The following is a 14,918-nucleotide window of genomic DNA, read 5'->3' on the forward strand; positions in this document are numbered from 1 at the left end:
AATCTGTATTCCCTATAACCAACCGTCAGAAGTTAATAACCCAACACTGCAAATGATATTTAAAGTTAAAATACTAGTAAAATGAGTTTTCTATTTCAAGCACTTCATAATGCTATTTGTATTCCATGTAAACTGCTGACCCAGAAAAATAATTAATTGCATTGAGATGCTATGGATGGCTACGTCAACTTATTCCAATTGATGAGTAACATATGATGTGAGAACAAATTCCATATATGATTTAAGAAAATGTTATTTAAAATTCCCATTGAACACGTAAAGACTGAGAAAAAACAAAAACATTCTATTCCACAGAAATAAATGTTCATGCAATTTCAAGAGTTCATTTTGAATATTAGTCCAATTTGCCTCCAATCCAATGGTTTTCAACCTTTTCCCTATCATGAGTCCACACTACAACAGAAAAGTTTGAAACCCATCCTCCCATTTATCTAAAGAGAGGGAGGGCAATGATCCTTAGGCTGAGAACCACACACTCTAAACCAATCATTCAAAATTTAATAAAAAAAGCAAAACGAACTTGCCGCGGGGTAGGTACACCCCATCACGGGGTGTCGGGGCACGTGTGGTCAAAAGAAAGGGCAGAGACGATACTGCAGCCAGTTAGGTCCTATGCTGAGGACCCTTACTATAAAACGTGGTAGTACTGCCTAGTGACTGGAGTCAATAATGTCACCCTTCCACTCAGGGCAGCCTGGCGGACTGGCCGGAGTCAACAAAGGTGGCCCTTTCCACTCAGGGCAGCCTGGCGGACTGGCCGGAGTCAACAAAGGTGGCCCTTTCCACTCAGGGCAGCCTGGCGGACTGGCCGGAGTCAACAAAGGTGGCCCTTTCCACTCAGGGCAGCCTGGCGGACTGGCCGGAGTCAAACAAAGGTGGCCCTTTCCACTCAGGGCAGCCTGGCGGACTGGCCGGAGTCAAACAAAGGTGGCCCTTTCCACTCAGGGCAGCCTGGCGGACTGGCCGGAGTCAAACAAAGGTGGCCCTTTCCACTCAGGGCAGCCTGGCGGACTGGCCGGAGTCAAACAAAGGTGGCCCTTTCCACTCAGGGCAGCCTGGCGGACTGGCCGGAGTCAAACAAAGGTGGCCCTTTCCACTCAGGGCAGCCTGGCGGACTGGCCGGAGTCAAACAAAGGTGGCCCTTTCCACTCAGGGCAGCCTGGCGGACTGGCCGGAGTCAAACAAAGGTGGCCCTTTCCACTCAGGGCAGCTGGCGGACTGGCCGGAGTCAAACAAAGGTGGCCCTTTCCACTCAGGGCAGCGTGGCGGACTGGCCAGAGTCAAACAAACGTGGCCCTTTCCACTCAGGGCAGCGTGGCGGACTGGCCAGAGTCAAACAAAGGTGGCCCTTTCCACTCAGGGCAGCGTGGCGGACTGGCCAGAGTCAAACAAAGGTGGCCCTTTCCACTCAGGGCAGCGTGGCGGACTGGCCAGAGTCAATAAAGGCAGCCCTTCCACCTATGGCATGGCCTAAAGGCTAGTAAATGAAGGCACCCACTTCTGGGGTGCCATGTGGCCAATTGGCTTGCTGGGGAAGTGGGGCGTCATCTAGGGGTATGTGACACACCGGGTAGGGGGCCTTAGGCCCTTCCTGCTCTTCCAAGTCCCAGCCCAGAGCCCTGGCGGTGGTGGGGGTGCCCACCACTGAGTCAGCAGGGATCCTCCTGAAACATGCTGACTGGTTCCCCTGGTTCACTCACCAGAGAAAAGTCTAAGTCCCCTGGGCTGCTTCCTACTCTTTCTCCCTCAGCGATGCTCCACAGTCCCCCCAGGTCTCTGGGGTCCTCAAGTGGAGTAGCTCCTGCCAACGCGGTCTCTTCTCCGGGCTCATCAGGCAGTCTGGAGCTCTGAGCACCGTGGCTCCATAGTCAGGGCCTGCAGCTTCCCCCTTCAGCAGCTGCTTCCTTTTATATTCTGCATCCAGGCTGAACATGCCCAGCAGAGTCGGAGGGGCAGGGCTTCCTCAGCCTACAAAGCACAGTTAACCCTTTGGGGGCTGGTACAGGGTAAGTGCACCCCATCACAGAACTCTTCAGTGAATAAGTCTGTTTGTGATCTTTAGGGCTGGTCTACATACCATTTTTATACTAACACACACACACACACACACAATGCCAATATAAGCATTTTATACCAGTCTAGATGCATCCACACTAGGGAGCTGTACTGCTTTAACTACATCAGTTTCTAAACCAATATGTACTTATATCAGTTCCAAAAACTGTATGTAGACAATTATGTGTAAATCCAAGTTTAAAAAAAAACTGCATGTCTTAAACCACTAAGTGTCTCTATGTAAAATATATAGAAAAACCTTGAAGTGTGCCTCTTCTCTAAGAATAAATTATGTAAAATAACATCTTCTTAATTCAACAGATTTGCTCCCTGTGTATATTCAGAATTATATCTGCTAAACAATGACAAAAAAATAACTTTTTATTGCTTTTACTCCTGTTAGAATGCAGTCAACACAACCAGGAGAAAGTAATGAATACCATTCTTCAGATGCATCAACTCAGTTGTTTACTGGATACCGATCAGTTACACCTATACAAACCTACTGAGAGCAAACTAGTTTCACAAGCACTGAGAGCTTAGTTTAGCCTGCACAATCTTTATTATGGATGACACATGAGAAAAATAACCTAGCTTGACTCTTGGATCCCAGGTTTAGTATTCAGGACTGGCAGTTAGAAGAACATTTACTTGTAATATTTTTACCTTTGAAAGCATAAAATTATATTAATGTTTAAACATAATGGTATTCAGAAAAGGATGCACTTCGTCTCATGTATCTAATCTGACTGTTATATTTAAAATAAAATTAAGCGTCTTTCATGAACCAATTTTGGGTATTTTTGATTTTGATAAAATCAAAGTTCTGAAAACACTCATTTTGAGGCTGTATATGCCAAAGAAGTGTAACACAATCAAATTTCCATTAACAGTCCCCAGTATATTACTGAAGGAACTCAACTTCTGAAGTTGGAACCTTAACAATGTAATACTAAAATGAATACTAAAGCACAGAATCTTTATAAATCCAACATGATCACAAGGAGATCAACCTCTCTTGATTATCAAATGCCACACAAGATGTGGTCAAGCCAAGCAGTGCTTGCCCAAGAAATACTCACTTGCATCAGAAGGAGTTAGGTAAAATGTCTGCCCCGTAAAACGTTTGTCTCATATGTGTACACGTAGCGATGGGGCAGGGCCTCCCGCCAAGACTGATAGTAATGAACCATTTTCACCCTCTGGTGGGCAAAGCCAGGCAAGCCACACCCACCCTGCCAGAAGCATTGAGGCAGGACAGAAGGTTTAAAAGGCAGCCCCTGCAGCTCAGTTGTGGAAGAGCCGGAGAAGGAAGCAAACGTCTCTCGCCCGCTGCAGAGCCCTGCATCTGAGATGGAGGTCTGTCATGCTGAGAACTCAGAGGAGGGGCTGGGACTGCTGACTGACCAGTACCTGGAGGAGCTACTGGGACTGCTCCTGGCCGTGTACCCCAGGGAGATGGAGGAATCCAAGGAGACGGAGGTACACTCCAAAGGGGTAGTAGGAAATATCCCAGGGACACCAGACAATAGTCCAGTTGTGTTGCCAGAATTCAGATCAGCATGTTTCAGTGGGATCCCTGTTGACCCAGTGGTGGAACCATTTGCCACTGTTAGGGCTCTGGGCTGGGACCCAGTGGTCCCTGGGGTGACTATCTACCCACCTTAGGCCAAGAGGCCTGCATTTAGCCAGAATGGCCAGGGATGCAAAACACATCCTCTGAAGTGTCCCTAGCCTCTGATTGCCAGAACCTTGGAATGGGCGACAGGAAATGAATCACTTGATGATTACCTGTTCTATTCATTCCCTCTGAAAGCACCTGGCATTGGCCACTGTCAAAAGACAGGATACAGGGCTAGATGGACCATTGGTCTGACCCAGTATGGCCGTTCTTATGTTTGTCCACTATCTGCCTGAGCCAGGAGGCCAGGCGAAAGACAGCTTACTGGTTTGCCCTGCCCAGAGGGCCAGAGCCTCATTAAACTGCTTGTTGCTCTGCCCTGACCAGAGAGCTATAACCTCTGAGCCCTGGTCTACACTAGGAGTTGAGGTCGAATTTAGTAGCGTTAAATAGATTTAATCCTGCACCCGTCCACAAGACGAAGCCCTTTTTCTCAACTTAAAGGGCTCTTAAAATCGATTTCTTTACTCCACCCCCGACAAGGAGATTAGCGCTGAAATCGGCCTTGCCAGGGCAAATTTGGGATAGTGTGGACACAATTCGACAGTACTGGCCTCCGGGAGCTATCCCAGAGTGCTCCACTGTGACCGCTCTGGACAGCACTCTCAACTCAGATACACTAGACAGGAAAAGGCCCACAAACTTTTGAATCTCATTTCCTGTTTCGCCAGCATGGCAAGCTACAGGTGAGTACAGAGCTCATCAGCAGAGGTGACCATGATGGAGTCCCAGAATTGCAAAAGAGCTCCAACATGGACCGAACGGGAGGTACGGGATCCGATCGCTGTGTGGGGAGAGGAATCCGTGCTATCAGAACTCCGTTCCAGTTTTCGAAATGCCAAAACATTTGTCAAAATCTCCCAGGGCATGAAGGACAGAGGCTATAACAGGGACCCGAAGCAGTGCCGCGTGAAACTTAAGGAGCTGAGGCAAGCCTACCAGAAAGGCGAACGGCCGCTCCAAGTCAGAGCCCCAAACATGACACTTCTATGATGAGCTGCATGCCATTTTAGGGGGTTCAGCCACCACTACCCTAACCGTGTGCTTTGACTCTGTCAATGGAGGGGGAGGCAACATAAAAGCAGGTTTCGGAGACGAGGAAGATGATGATGATGAGGTTGTAGATAGCTCACAGCAAGCAAGCGGAGAAACCGGTTTTCACGACAGCCAGGAACTGTTTCTCACCCTGGACCTGGAGCCAGTACCCCCCGAACCCACCCAAGGCTGCCTCCCAGACCCGCCAGGCGGAGAAGGGACCTCTGGTGAGTGTACCTTTTTAAATAGTATACATGGTTTAAAAGCAAGCGTGTTTAATGATTAATTTGCCCTGGCATTCGCGGCCAGTACAGCTACTGGAAAAGTCTGTTAACGTGTGTGGGGATGGAGCGGAAATCCTCCAGGGACATCTCCATAAAGCTCTCCTGGATGTACTCCCAAAGCCTTTGCAAAAGGTTTCTGGGGAGGGCAGCCTTATTCCATCCACCATGGTAGGACACTTTACCACGCCACGTCAGTAGCACGCAGTCGGGAATCAATGCAGAACAAAACATTGCAGCGTATGTTTGCTGGCATTCAAACAACATCCGTTCTTTATCTCTCTGCATTATCCTCAGGAGAGTGATATCATTCATGGTCACCTGGTTGAAATAGGGTACTCTTCTTAAAAGGACATTCAGAGGTGCCCGTTCCTGCTGGGCTGTTTGCCTGGGGCTGAACAGAAATGTTCCCCACTGTTAGCCACGTGGTGGGGGGAGGCAAAATGTGACCTTGTAATGAAAGCACATGTGCTCTGTATGTAATGTTAACAGCAAGGTTTACCGTGAAAGAGTGTACCCATTGTTCTATAAAATGTGTCTTTTTAAATACTACTGTCCCTTTTTTTTTCTCCACCAGCTGCATGTGTTTCAAGGATCACAGGATCTTCTCCTTCCCAGAGGCTAGCGAAGATTAGCAGGCGAAAAAAACGCACTCACAATGAAATGTTCTCTGACCTCATGCTGTCCTCCCACACTGACAGAGCACAGATGAATGTGTGGAGGCAGACAATGTCAAAGTGCAGGAAAGCACGAAATGAACGCGAGGAGAGGTGGTGGGCTGAAGAGAGTAAGTGGTAGGCTGAAGATGATAGGTGGCGGCAGCGTGATGAGAGGAGGCAGGATTCAATGCTGAGGCTGCTGAAGGATCAAACTAATATGCTCCAGCGTATGGCTGAGCTGCAGGAAAGGCAGCTGGAGCACAGACCGCCGCTACAGCCCCTGTGTAACCAACCGCCCTCCTCCCCAAGTTCCATAGCCTCCTCACCCAGATGCCCTAGAATGCGGTGGGGGGGGCCCCTCCGGCCACCCAGCCACTCCACCCCAGAAGATTGCCCAAGCAAAAGAAGGCTGGCATTCAATAAGTTTTAAAGTGTTAAACTTTTAAAGTGCTGTGTGGCCTTGTCCTTCCCTCCTCCACCACCCCACCCAGTGCTTACCTCCTCCACCACCCCTCCCGGGTTACCTTGGCAGTTATCCCCCTATGTGTGTGACGAATTAATAAAGAATCCATGAATGTGAAGCAACAATGACTTTATTGCCTCTGCAAGCGGTGATCGAAGTGGGGGGGGGGGGGGGTGTTTCATCAAGGATAAACAAAACAGAACTTTCACACCGTAGCCTGACCAGTCATGAAACTGGTTTTCAAAGCTTCTCTGATGCACACCGCACCCTCCTGTGCTCTTCTAACTGCCCTGGTGTCTGGCTGCACGTAACCAGCAGCCAGGCAATTTGCCTCAACCTCCCACCCCACCATAAATGTCTCCCCCTTACTCTCACAGATATTGTGGAGCACACAGCAAGCAGTAATAACAGTGGGAAAATTGATGCATCCAATGAAGTGAGCTGTAGCTCACGAAAGCTCATGCTCAAATAAATTGGTTAGTCTCTAAGGTGCCACAAGTACTCCTTTTCTTTTTGCGAATACAGACTAACACAGCTGTTACTCTGAAACCAGTGGGAAAATTGGTTTCGCTGAGGTCTAACCGAGTCAGTAAACTGCGCCAGCATGCTTTTAAACGTCCAAATGCACATTCTATCACCATTCTGCACTTGCTCAGCCTGTAGTTGAACAGCTCCAGACTACTGTCCAGGCTGCCTGTGTATGGCTTCCTGGGCCATGGCATTAAGGGGTAGGCTGGGTCCCCAAGGGTAACTATAGGCATTTCAACATCCCCAACGGTTATTTTCTGGTCTTGGAATAAAGTCCCTTCCTGCAGCTTTTGAAACAGACCAGAGTTCCTGAAGATGCGAGCGTCATGTACCTTTCCCAGCCATCCCACGTTGATGTTGGTGAAACGTCCCTTGTGATCCACCAGTGCTTGTAGCACTATTGAAAAGTACCCCTTGCGGTTTATGTACTCGCCAGCTTGGTGCTCCGGTGCCAAGATAGGGATATGGGTTCCGTCTATGGCCCCACCACAGTTAGGGAATCCCATTGCTGCAAAGCCATCCACTATGACCTGCACATTTCCCAGGGTCACTAACCTTGATATCAGCAGATCTTTGATTGCGTTGGCTACTTGCATCACAGCAGCCCCCACATTAGATTTGCCCACTCCAAATTGATTCCCGACTGACCGGTAGCTGTCTGGCGTTGCAAGCTTCCACGGGGCTATAGCCACTTGCTCCTCAACTGTGAGAGCTGCTCTCATCTTGGTATTCTTGCGCTTCAGGGCAGGGGAAAGCAAGTCACAAAGTTCCATGAAAGTGCCCTTACGCATGCAAAAGTTTCGCCGCCACTGGGAATTGTCCCAGACCTGCAACACTATGCGGTCCCACCAGTCTGTGCTTGTTTCCCGGGCCCAGAATCGGCATTCCATGGCATGAACCTGCCCCACTAGCACCATGATGCCCACATTGCCAGGGCCCGTGCTTTGAGAGAGGTCTGTGTCCATGTCCTCATCACTCTCATCACCGCGCTGACATCGCCTACTCGCCCGGTTTCGCTTTGCCAGGTTCTGGTGCTGCATATACTGCTGGATAATGCGTGTGGTATTTAATGTGCTCCTAATTGCCAAAGTAATCGGAGCAGGCTCCATGCTTGCCGTGGTATGGCATCTGCACAGAAAAAAGGTGCAGAACGATTGTCTGCCGTTGCTCTGACAGAGGGAGGGGCAACTGATGACACGGCTTACAAGGTTGGCTTACAGGGAATTTAAATCAACAAAGGGGGTGGCTTTACATCAAGGAGAAACAAAAACAACTGTCACACAGAATGGCCCCATCAAGGACTGAACTCAAAACCCTGGGTTTAGCAGGCCAATGCTCAACCAACTGAGCTATCCCTCCCCCCCGGTATTCCAGGCAGGACTGAATCTCCATTAAAGCTTTTCAAGGTGGCCCTGACAGACCTCACCGAAACGATTGTCAGCCGTTGATTTCACGGAGGGAGGGGGGAGCAAATGAATACAAAACAAAACTGGTCTATTTCTTGTTTTGATCCACTCCATCTATCTTTTACATCTTTGGCTGGCAGCAGACGGTGCAGTAGGACTGCTAGCCTTCCTCATCTCCTGGCTGCTTGGCAGAAGACGGTACAATAGGACTGCCTTCAGGACTAAAGAGAATGACCTGGTCGAGTCACTCCTATTTCAGCCCCTGCGCCCATGTCTGCCCAGGCGCTCCTGACCAACCTTACCGAGGCAGCCAAGATCACCTAGGCCATGATGATAATGGTTATCAGGCCTATTGCACCGTCTGCTGTCACAAGGCAATGAGCTGCTGCTGTGTAGCAATGCAGTACCGTGTCTGCCAGCACCCAGGAGACGTACGGTGACAGTGAGCTGAGCAGGCTCCATGCTTGCCGTGGTATGGCATCTGCACAGCTAACCCAGGAAAAAAGGCACGAAACGATTGTCTGCCATTGCTTTCACAGGAGGAGGAAGGGCCTGACGACACGTACTCAGAACCACCCGCGACAATGTTTTTTGCCCCATTAGGCATTGGGATCTCAACCCAGAATTCCAATGGGTGGCAGAGACTGTGGGAACTGTGGGATAGCTACCCACAGTGCAACGCTCCGGAAGTCGACGCTAGCCTCGGTACTGTGGAAGCACTCCACCGAGTTAATGCACTTAGAGCATTTTGTGTGGGGACACACACAATCGACTATATAAAAACGATTTCTAAAAAACCAACTTCTATAAATTCTACCTAATTTCACAGTGTAGATGTACCCTGAGACTGCTAATTCCCCATTGAGCCTTGCCTTTATAGATACACAGTAATGATGGGTGTGGCCTCCCCCCAAGACTGACGGGAAGGGACAGCCACAGACCCCTACATTATACAACTGTTTAGCTGCCATATTTGTCTGCATAAAGCAACCAACTCTATCTAAACTGGTGCATAAAGTAACATGAGATATTGATTTTGAGAAAGACAAAAAAGCTTGTTTATACGTTCATCTCCACCAAGCAATCCTTACAGTGGCACAAAAATTGCACTGAGGAAACCCACTTGCTTAGATCCTTCTTGGAATCAGGGAAAGTAGTAATGCTTGATAATGGAAGACAAGATAGTGGAGAAGCAAAAATGGAGCAAAAAATGGTAAAAAAAAGAGACATACCTATAAGCTCTGAAGGATTCTTATCACTAAAATGTTCACATAAGCGGACAAATGCTTCTGTGTTCTCAAGTGTAGGGCACTCACCATGCCTGGTAAACATGGAAAAACAAAGCTTAGAATAAAAACAACAGAAAGGGGAATGAATTCAGTACAGACTTTTAACTTAAAGATCAAATATTCATTTGGGTACAATCAACTTACCCTTTACACTGAAGTTTTATGTATTTGATCCCTTCTTTTTCTATATCATTCCTATCATAGAATCTAGTGGTGTTCGTCAAGTCCACCAGTAAACCCATTTTAACCTAAAAGAATAAAAGCAGAGTAATTATGTTATATTTAATTGCTCCAAATATTAACAGCTCACCAATATGAACTGGCTAATAGCCAAAATAAATTGACAGTGTATTAAAGTTAATAATGCCTTTTTATTTTTTTTTTTAATACTGTGCTTGTTCATATGATCTAAGTAATATTTGGTTCCAGTACCACAATTTTTCCTCCTTCAAAGCTTCAGTGTTTCATTTTTCAACTAACTACCAATGCCAAACTTCCCAAACCCCAAAACAATCTGCTCAAAGTGAAGAAAAAATATTTGGTGAGGAAAGAGTATGCAATCTGTATTAAAATAAAGAAAGAGTTGTTAAATGGATTCAGATATTTTTAAACTATTATGAACTCGAGCTGTAATTAAATCAACACCGTTTTAGCACCCTGCAGCCTGAGCCCTGCAAGTCCGAGTCAGCTGACACAGGCTAGCCAAGTGTATTTAATTGCACAGTAGACATACCCCTAGACTTTTAACGCCAGTAGAGACCATCAGAGTCATCTAGCCTGACTTCCTGCACATTGCAGGCCACAAAACCTCACCAACCACTCCTGTAGAGGTCCAGTAACCTCTGAGTTACTTAAGTCCTAAAATCTTGATTTAAAGACTTCAAGTTAGAGAGAATCCACCATTTACTCTAGTTCAAACCAGCAAACGACCCATGCTGCAGAGGAAGACAAAAAAAACCCGGGGTCTCTGCTAATCTGACCTGGTGGAAAATTCCTTTCCAACCTCGAATATGGTGATCAGTTAGACCCTGAGCACGTGGGCAAGACCCACAAGCCAGACACCTGGGAAAGAATTGTCTGTAGTAACTCAGAGCCCTCCCCATCTAGTGTCTCTGGCAGTTGGAGATAGTTGCTAATAGCAGTCATGGATGGGTCATATGACATTGTAGGTGACCTCATCATACCATTCCCTCAATAAATTTATCACGCTAAGTCTTGAAACAAATTAGATTTTCTACCTCAGCTACTCCCCTTGGAAGGCTGTTCCAGAATTCCACCTTCATCTAATCACAAGCCTAAACTTGTTGATGGCCTGTTTATATCCATTTGTTCTTGTGTCAACACTGGTCCTTAACTTAAATAACTCCTCTCCCTCCCTGGTGTTTATCCATCTCATGTATTGTCATAGAAATGTAGGGCTGCAAAGTCATTCTAGTTCACCCCACACACAGAGGCACATTAAAGTAGACCGTCCTGACAGATGTTTGTGTAATCCAGCAGTTCTCAAACTGTGGGTTGGGACCCCAAAGTGGGTCGCGACCCCATTTTAATGGGGTCACCAAGACTGGCTTAGACTTGCTGGGGCCTGAGGCCCAAGCCTGAGCCCCACTGCCTGGGGCCTAAGCCGAAGCCCGAGGGCTTCAGCCCTGGGCAGCAGGGCTCAGGTTACAGGCCTCCTGCCTGGGGCTGAAGCCCTTGGGCTTCAACTTTGGCCCCATCCACCCAGTGCTATGGGGTTCGGACTTTGAGCCCCTCCACCCAGTGTGGCTGAGCTCGGGAAGGCTCAGGCTTCATTCCCTCCTCTTGGAGTCATGTAATAATTTTTTTTCTTGGAAGGGGGTCACGGTGCAATGAAGTTTGAGAACCCCTGGAGTAAATTGTTTTGAAAAATCTCCAGATGTGGATTCCACAACCACCCTAGGTAAACTGTTCCAATGAGTATATAGTTAGAGTTTTTTTTTCCCTAATACCTAACCCAAATCTTCTTGTTGCAAACAAACCAGTTACTTCTTGTGCTACTTTCAGTGGAAATGGAGAACAACTGATCACCATCCTCTTTAAAACAACCTTTACCATATTTTAAAACTTATCAGGTCTCCTTCTCAGCCTGCTCTTCTCCAGACTAAACATGCCCAATGGTTAGGACTTTCCCACATGGGTCATGTTTTCTAAACCTCTTACTTTTGTTGATCTCATCTGGACTCTCTCCAGTTTGTCCACAATGTTAAACTGTGACATTCAAAACTTGACACAATACTCCAGCTAAGCCCTCACCATTTCTGAAAAGAACGGGACAGTTACCTCCCGCATCTTACATATGACACTTTTGTTAATATATCCCAGAATGACATTAGCCTTTCTTGCAACAGCACTGACAATATTCCTCAACAGAAGATCCAGGTGCTTTTTCATGGCTTTGAAACTCTTCAGTTCATCAACTGGGCCAAACTGTCAAAGAAAATTATGCATTTACCATGTATGGCTTTCTCAGATTCATTGCATTCTACAAAAACAAAAGGATTACAAGGTGTGCCCATACTACAAAAAAATCAGTTTATCAACTACTGACGTGCTTTAAAATCAAAATCAGTAGACCTAATCTTATTCCATAGTTAGAAATGTTAAAAAGAAATACTTTCAAATATATACCAGTAGCTCACTTAAAAAAATACACTGTTTTAACGTTTAATCATAATACACTTGTAAGAGGATGGTGATAGTATGTCACTGTGATATTAGTAAAACACTTATGTATTCAGAAACATACAGGAGTTCTGATTAATAAAAATATCTATATAAAAAGGTAACAGGCTTCTATTTACATTTAACCACAATAGGCCATCAATTTTTTAACTTTGTATATAGCAAAGCTATAAACCAAAAGCACTAGCTTTTCTGGAATGTCTGGAAGCAATCTTCAGCTGTGATTGGAGAATTACTCCTGGGGAAAATTCTGCACCAAACAAATTAAAAATTCTGCAAAATTCTGAATATTTTTTGGTCAAAATAACACTATGTAATCACGCCTGTTCCAATTATTTTGGTAATTTATTTTAAAATACTGGTCAGCAACTATGTCTAGAACAATACAGACAACAAAAATTCCCTCAGGAATAGAGAGTTAAAGAAACCCCGCCAACAATCCAGCTCTTGTTTCTCTGCCCCCTCCACTCCAGAGCCCAGCCAGGGAGCCAGACACCCACACCCTCTTCTCCCAGAGCTCAGCCACAGGGCGCCCCCCAGCTCAGACACACACACCTCCTACAACCCAAGAGCCCAACTGCAGGACAACCCCTAGCCCAGACACCCACACCCACACCCCCTTCTGGGCCTTGACTATACTAAGAAACAGGATATTTAAAAGAACGTTAGCTAACACATTTTAATTAAATTCGCTTTAAAAATGCATTAGGCTCCTGACGCAGAGTTTAAAAACTTTTCAACATATTAGCTCATCATGCTCACCATATTAGCTCAACATATTAGCCAATCCAAGGACTGCAGAGATGACCTTTAAAAATGTGAAACAAATGTAAACTTCATGTCATCTACCCGAGTCCATATGCAACCTAAAAAATACCTCTGAGAAGTGTGAATTGTACTAAGTTAGCACATCTGAAGCGTGATGACAAATTAAGTGCCAACATTAACTACCTCAGTGGTCATCATTTTAGTAGGAACATAAATGAGGAGCTTACTTACCTGTAAGTAGAGGTTTTTGAGATGTGTGGTCCCTATTTATATTCCAGATATGTTGCACATGTGCCAGAGCCGGAAGATTTTCATAGCAGTGTCCACTGACCCACACATGCGTCGTGAGTCAGCTCGTGTCTCAGACAAAGTTATATAAGGTCGTGCAAGTCGATGCCTCTTCACTCACCCACTTACCGCTGAGCATACCAGTCCGCAGCAGAGAACATGGAGGGTAGGTTTTGGAATACAAATAGGGACCACACATCTTGAAGAACCTCCAGTTTCAGGTAAGTAACCTCCTCTCCAAGTGATGGTGCCTATATGTATTCCAAACATGGGTGAATATCAAGCACTTGTCAGAGGAGATGGGCACGAGGATGCAAGAGGCACCACAGCCTGTAATACAGCATGGCCTACTGCAGCATCCTCCACCATCCCTTGGGCAATGGCATAATGGGTTGTGAAAGTATGTACTGAACACCACGTCACTACCCAGCAGATGGCCTTTCAGGAGACGTCCGCTAAGGATGGGGCTGCCTGTACCCACATCAAGTGTGCTGTAATTCCATTGGGCGGTGGGCGTTGGACAGCATATAACATTCTCGGATGCAGTCGGAAACCCATTTTGAGATTCGTTGGGAGGAGAGGGCTTGGCATTTGGAGCAGTCAGCAGTGGGAACGAATAGTCTGGTAGAGGCACGAAATGAGTGAGTTCTGTGCAGGTAGAATGCCAGCATGCGGCAGATATCAAGGGAGTGAAGAGTCCTGTCGACAGGGGTGGCATGTGGCTTAGGATGGAAGACTGGGAGGTGAATAGGTTGGTTGAGGTGGAACTTTGACACCTCCTTCAGGAGGAACTTGGAATGCAGTCGTAAAGAAACCTTATCCTCATGAAATACAGTGTAAGGAGGGGTCAGCCATCGTGGCTGCCAGTTCATTGACCCTCCTCACCAAGGTGATAGCCATGAGGAAGGTTACCTTCATGAAGCGATATGAGGGGGAACATGTTGCCAGGAGCAAAGGGGGGGTCTGGTGAAGATGGGGAGGACAAGGTTGAGGTCCCACAGTTCCGGTGGAAAGCTGTTGAGAAGGCCTTTCATGAAGCGAACAGCGGTGGGGTGAGTAAACACCAAGTGGCCATCCATGAGGGGAAGGAAGGCATTAATCACCGCCAGGTGGGCTTGGACAGAGCTGAGGGCAAAGCCTGACATTTTGAGTTCCAAGAGGTAATTCTGGAAGTCAGAAACGGATACTGTATCCAGTGGGTGGTGATGGCATTGAGCCCAGAATATGAAACATTTCCATTTTGCTGCATTGCAGGCGTGTGTGGAGGCCCTCCTCCTTTGGGTAAGGACGCATTGCACTGGTATAGAACATGCTTTGCCTTCACACGAATTCCATCAAAAAATCAGGCCGTGAGGAGAAAAAGGCCCAGATGGGGATAGTGGACCCTGCCACAGTCCTGGGTGAGGAAGACCAGGAGTGTGCAGAGGTGGAGTGGTGTGCAGATGGAGAGTCTGAGTAGGTACGCAAACAAAAACTGGCAGGGCCAGAATGGTGCTATGAGAATGACGGTAGCCTGATCTCCGCAGATCTTGCGATAGACTTGTGGAATGAGGGGAATGGGAGGGAAGGAATAGTGGAGGTTGCCCCTCAAGGGTAGGAGAAGAGCATTACCATGGGAGTCACGGCACACAGCACCTCTGGAACAGTAGAGGGAAAACGTACAGTTGGTGTTCGTGGCAAAAAGGTCCCAGCGAGGGGTGCCCCAAGTACGGAGGACGGAGCAGAGAGTGGGATCATGTCA

General features: G+C 47.0%; 1 protein-coding gene across 4 annotated transcripts in view; it reads right to left on the reverse strand.

The window, feature by feature from the left end:
* The window catches only part of RNGTT (RNA guanylyltransferase and 5'-phosphatase), a 449,575-nt gene that overhangs the window by 412,431 nt on the left and 22,226 nt on the right, over nucleotides 1-14,918 (reverse strand). For all 4 annotated transcript variants that reach the window (XM_037894454.2, XM_037894456.2, XM_043542650.1 and 1 more), the window contains exons 3-4: nucleotides 9,563-9,666; nucleotides 9,362-9,450 (exon numbers count right to left, since the gene is read on the reverse strand). In XM_037894454.2, coding sequence (XP_037750382.2) covers nucleotides 9,362-9,450; nucleotides 9,563-9,666 — 193 coding nt within the window. The remainder of the gene's footprint in view (nucleotides 1-9,361; nucleotides 9,451-9,562; nucleotides 9,667-14,918) is intronic.

The sequence above is a fragment of the Chelonia mydas genome, chromosome 3 (genome assembly GCF_015237465.2).
Source record: "Chelonia mydas isolate rCheMyd1 chromosome 3, rCheMyd1.pri.v2, whole genome shotgun sequence".
Classification (NCBI taxonomy): Eukaryota; Metazoa; Chordata; order Testudines; family Cheloniidae; genus Chelonia; species Chelonia mydas.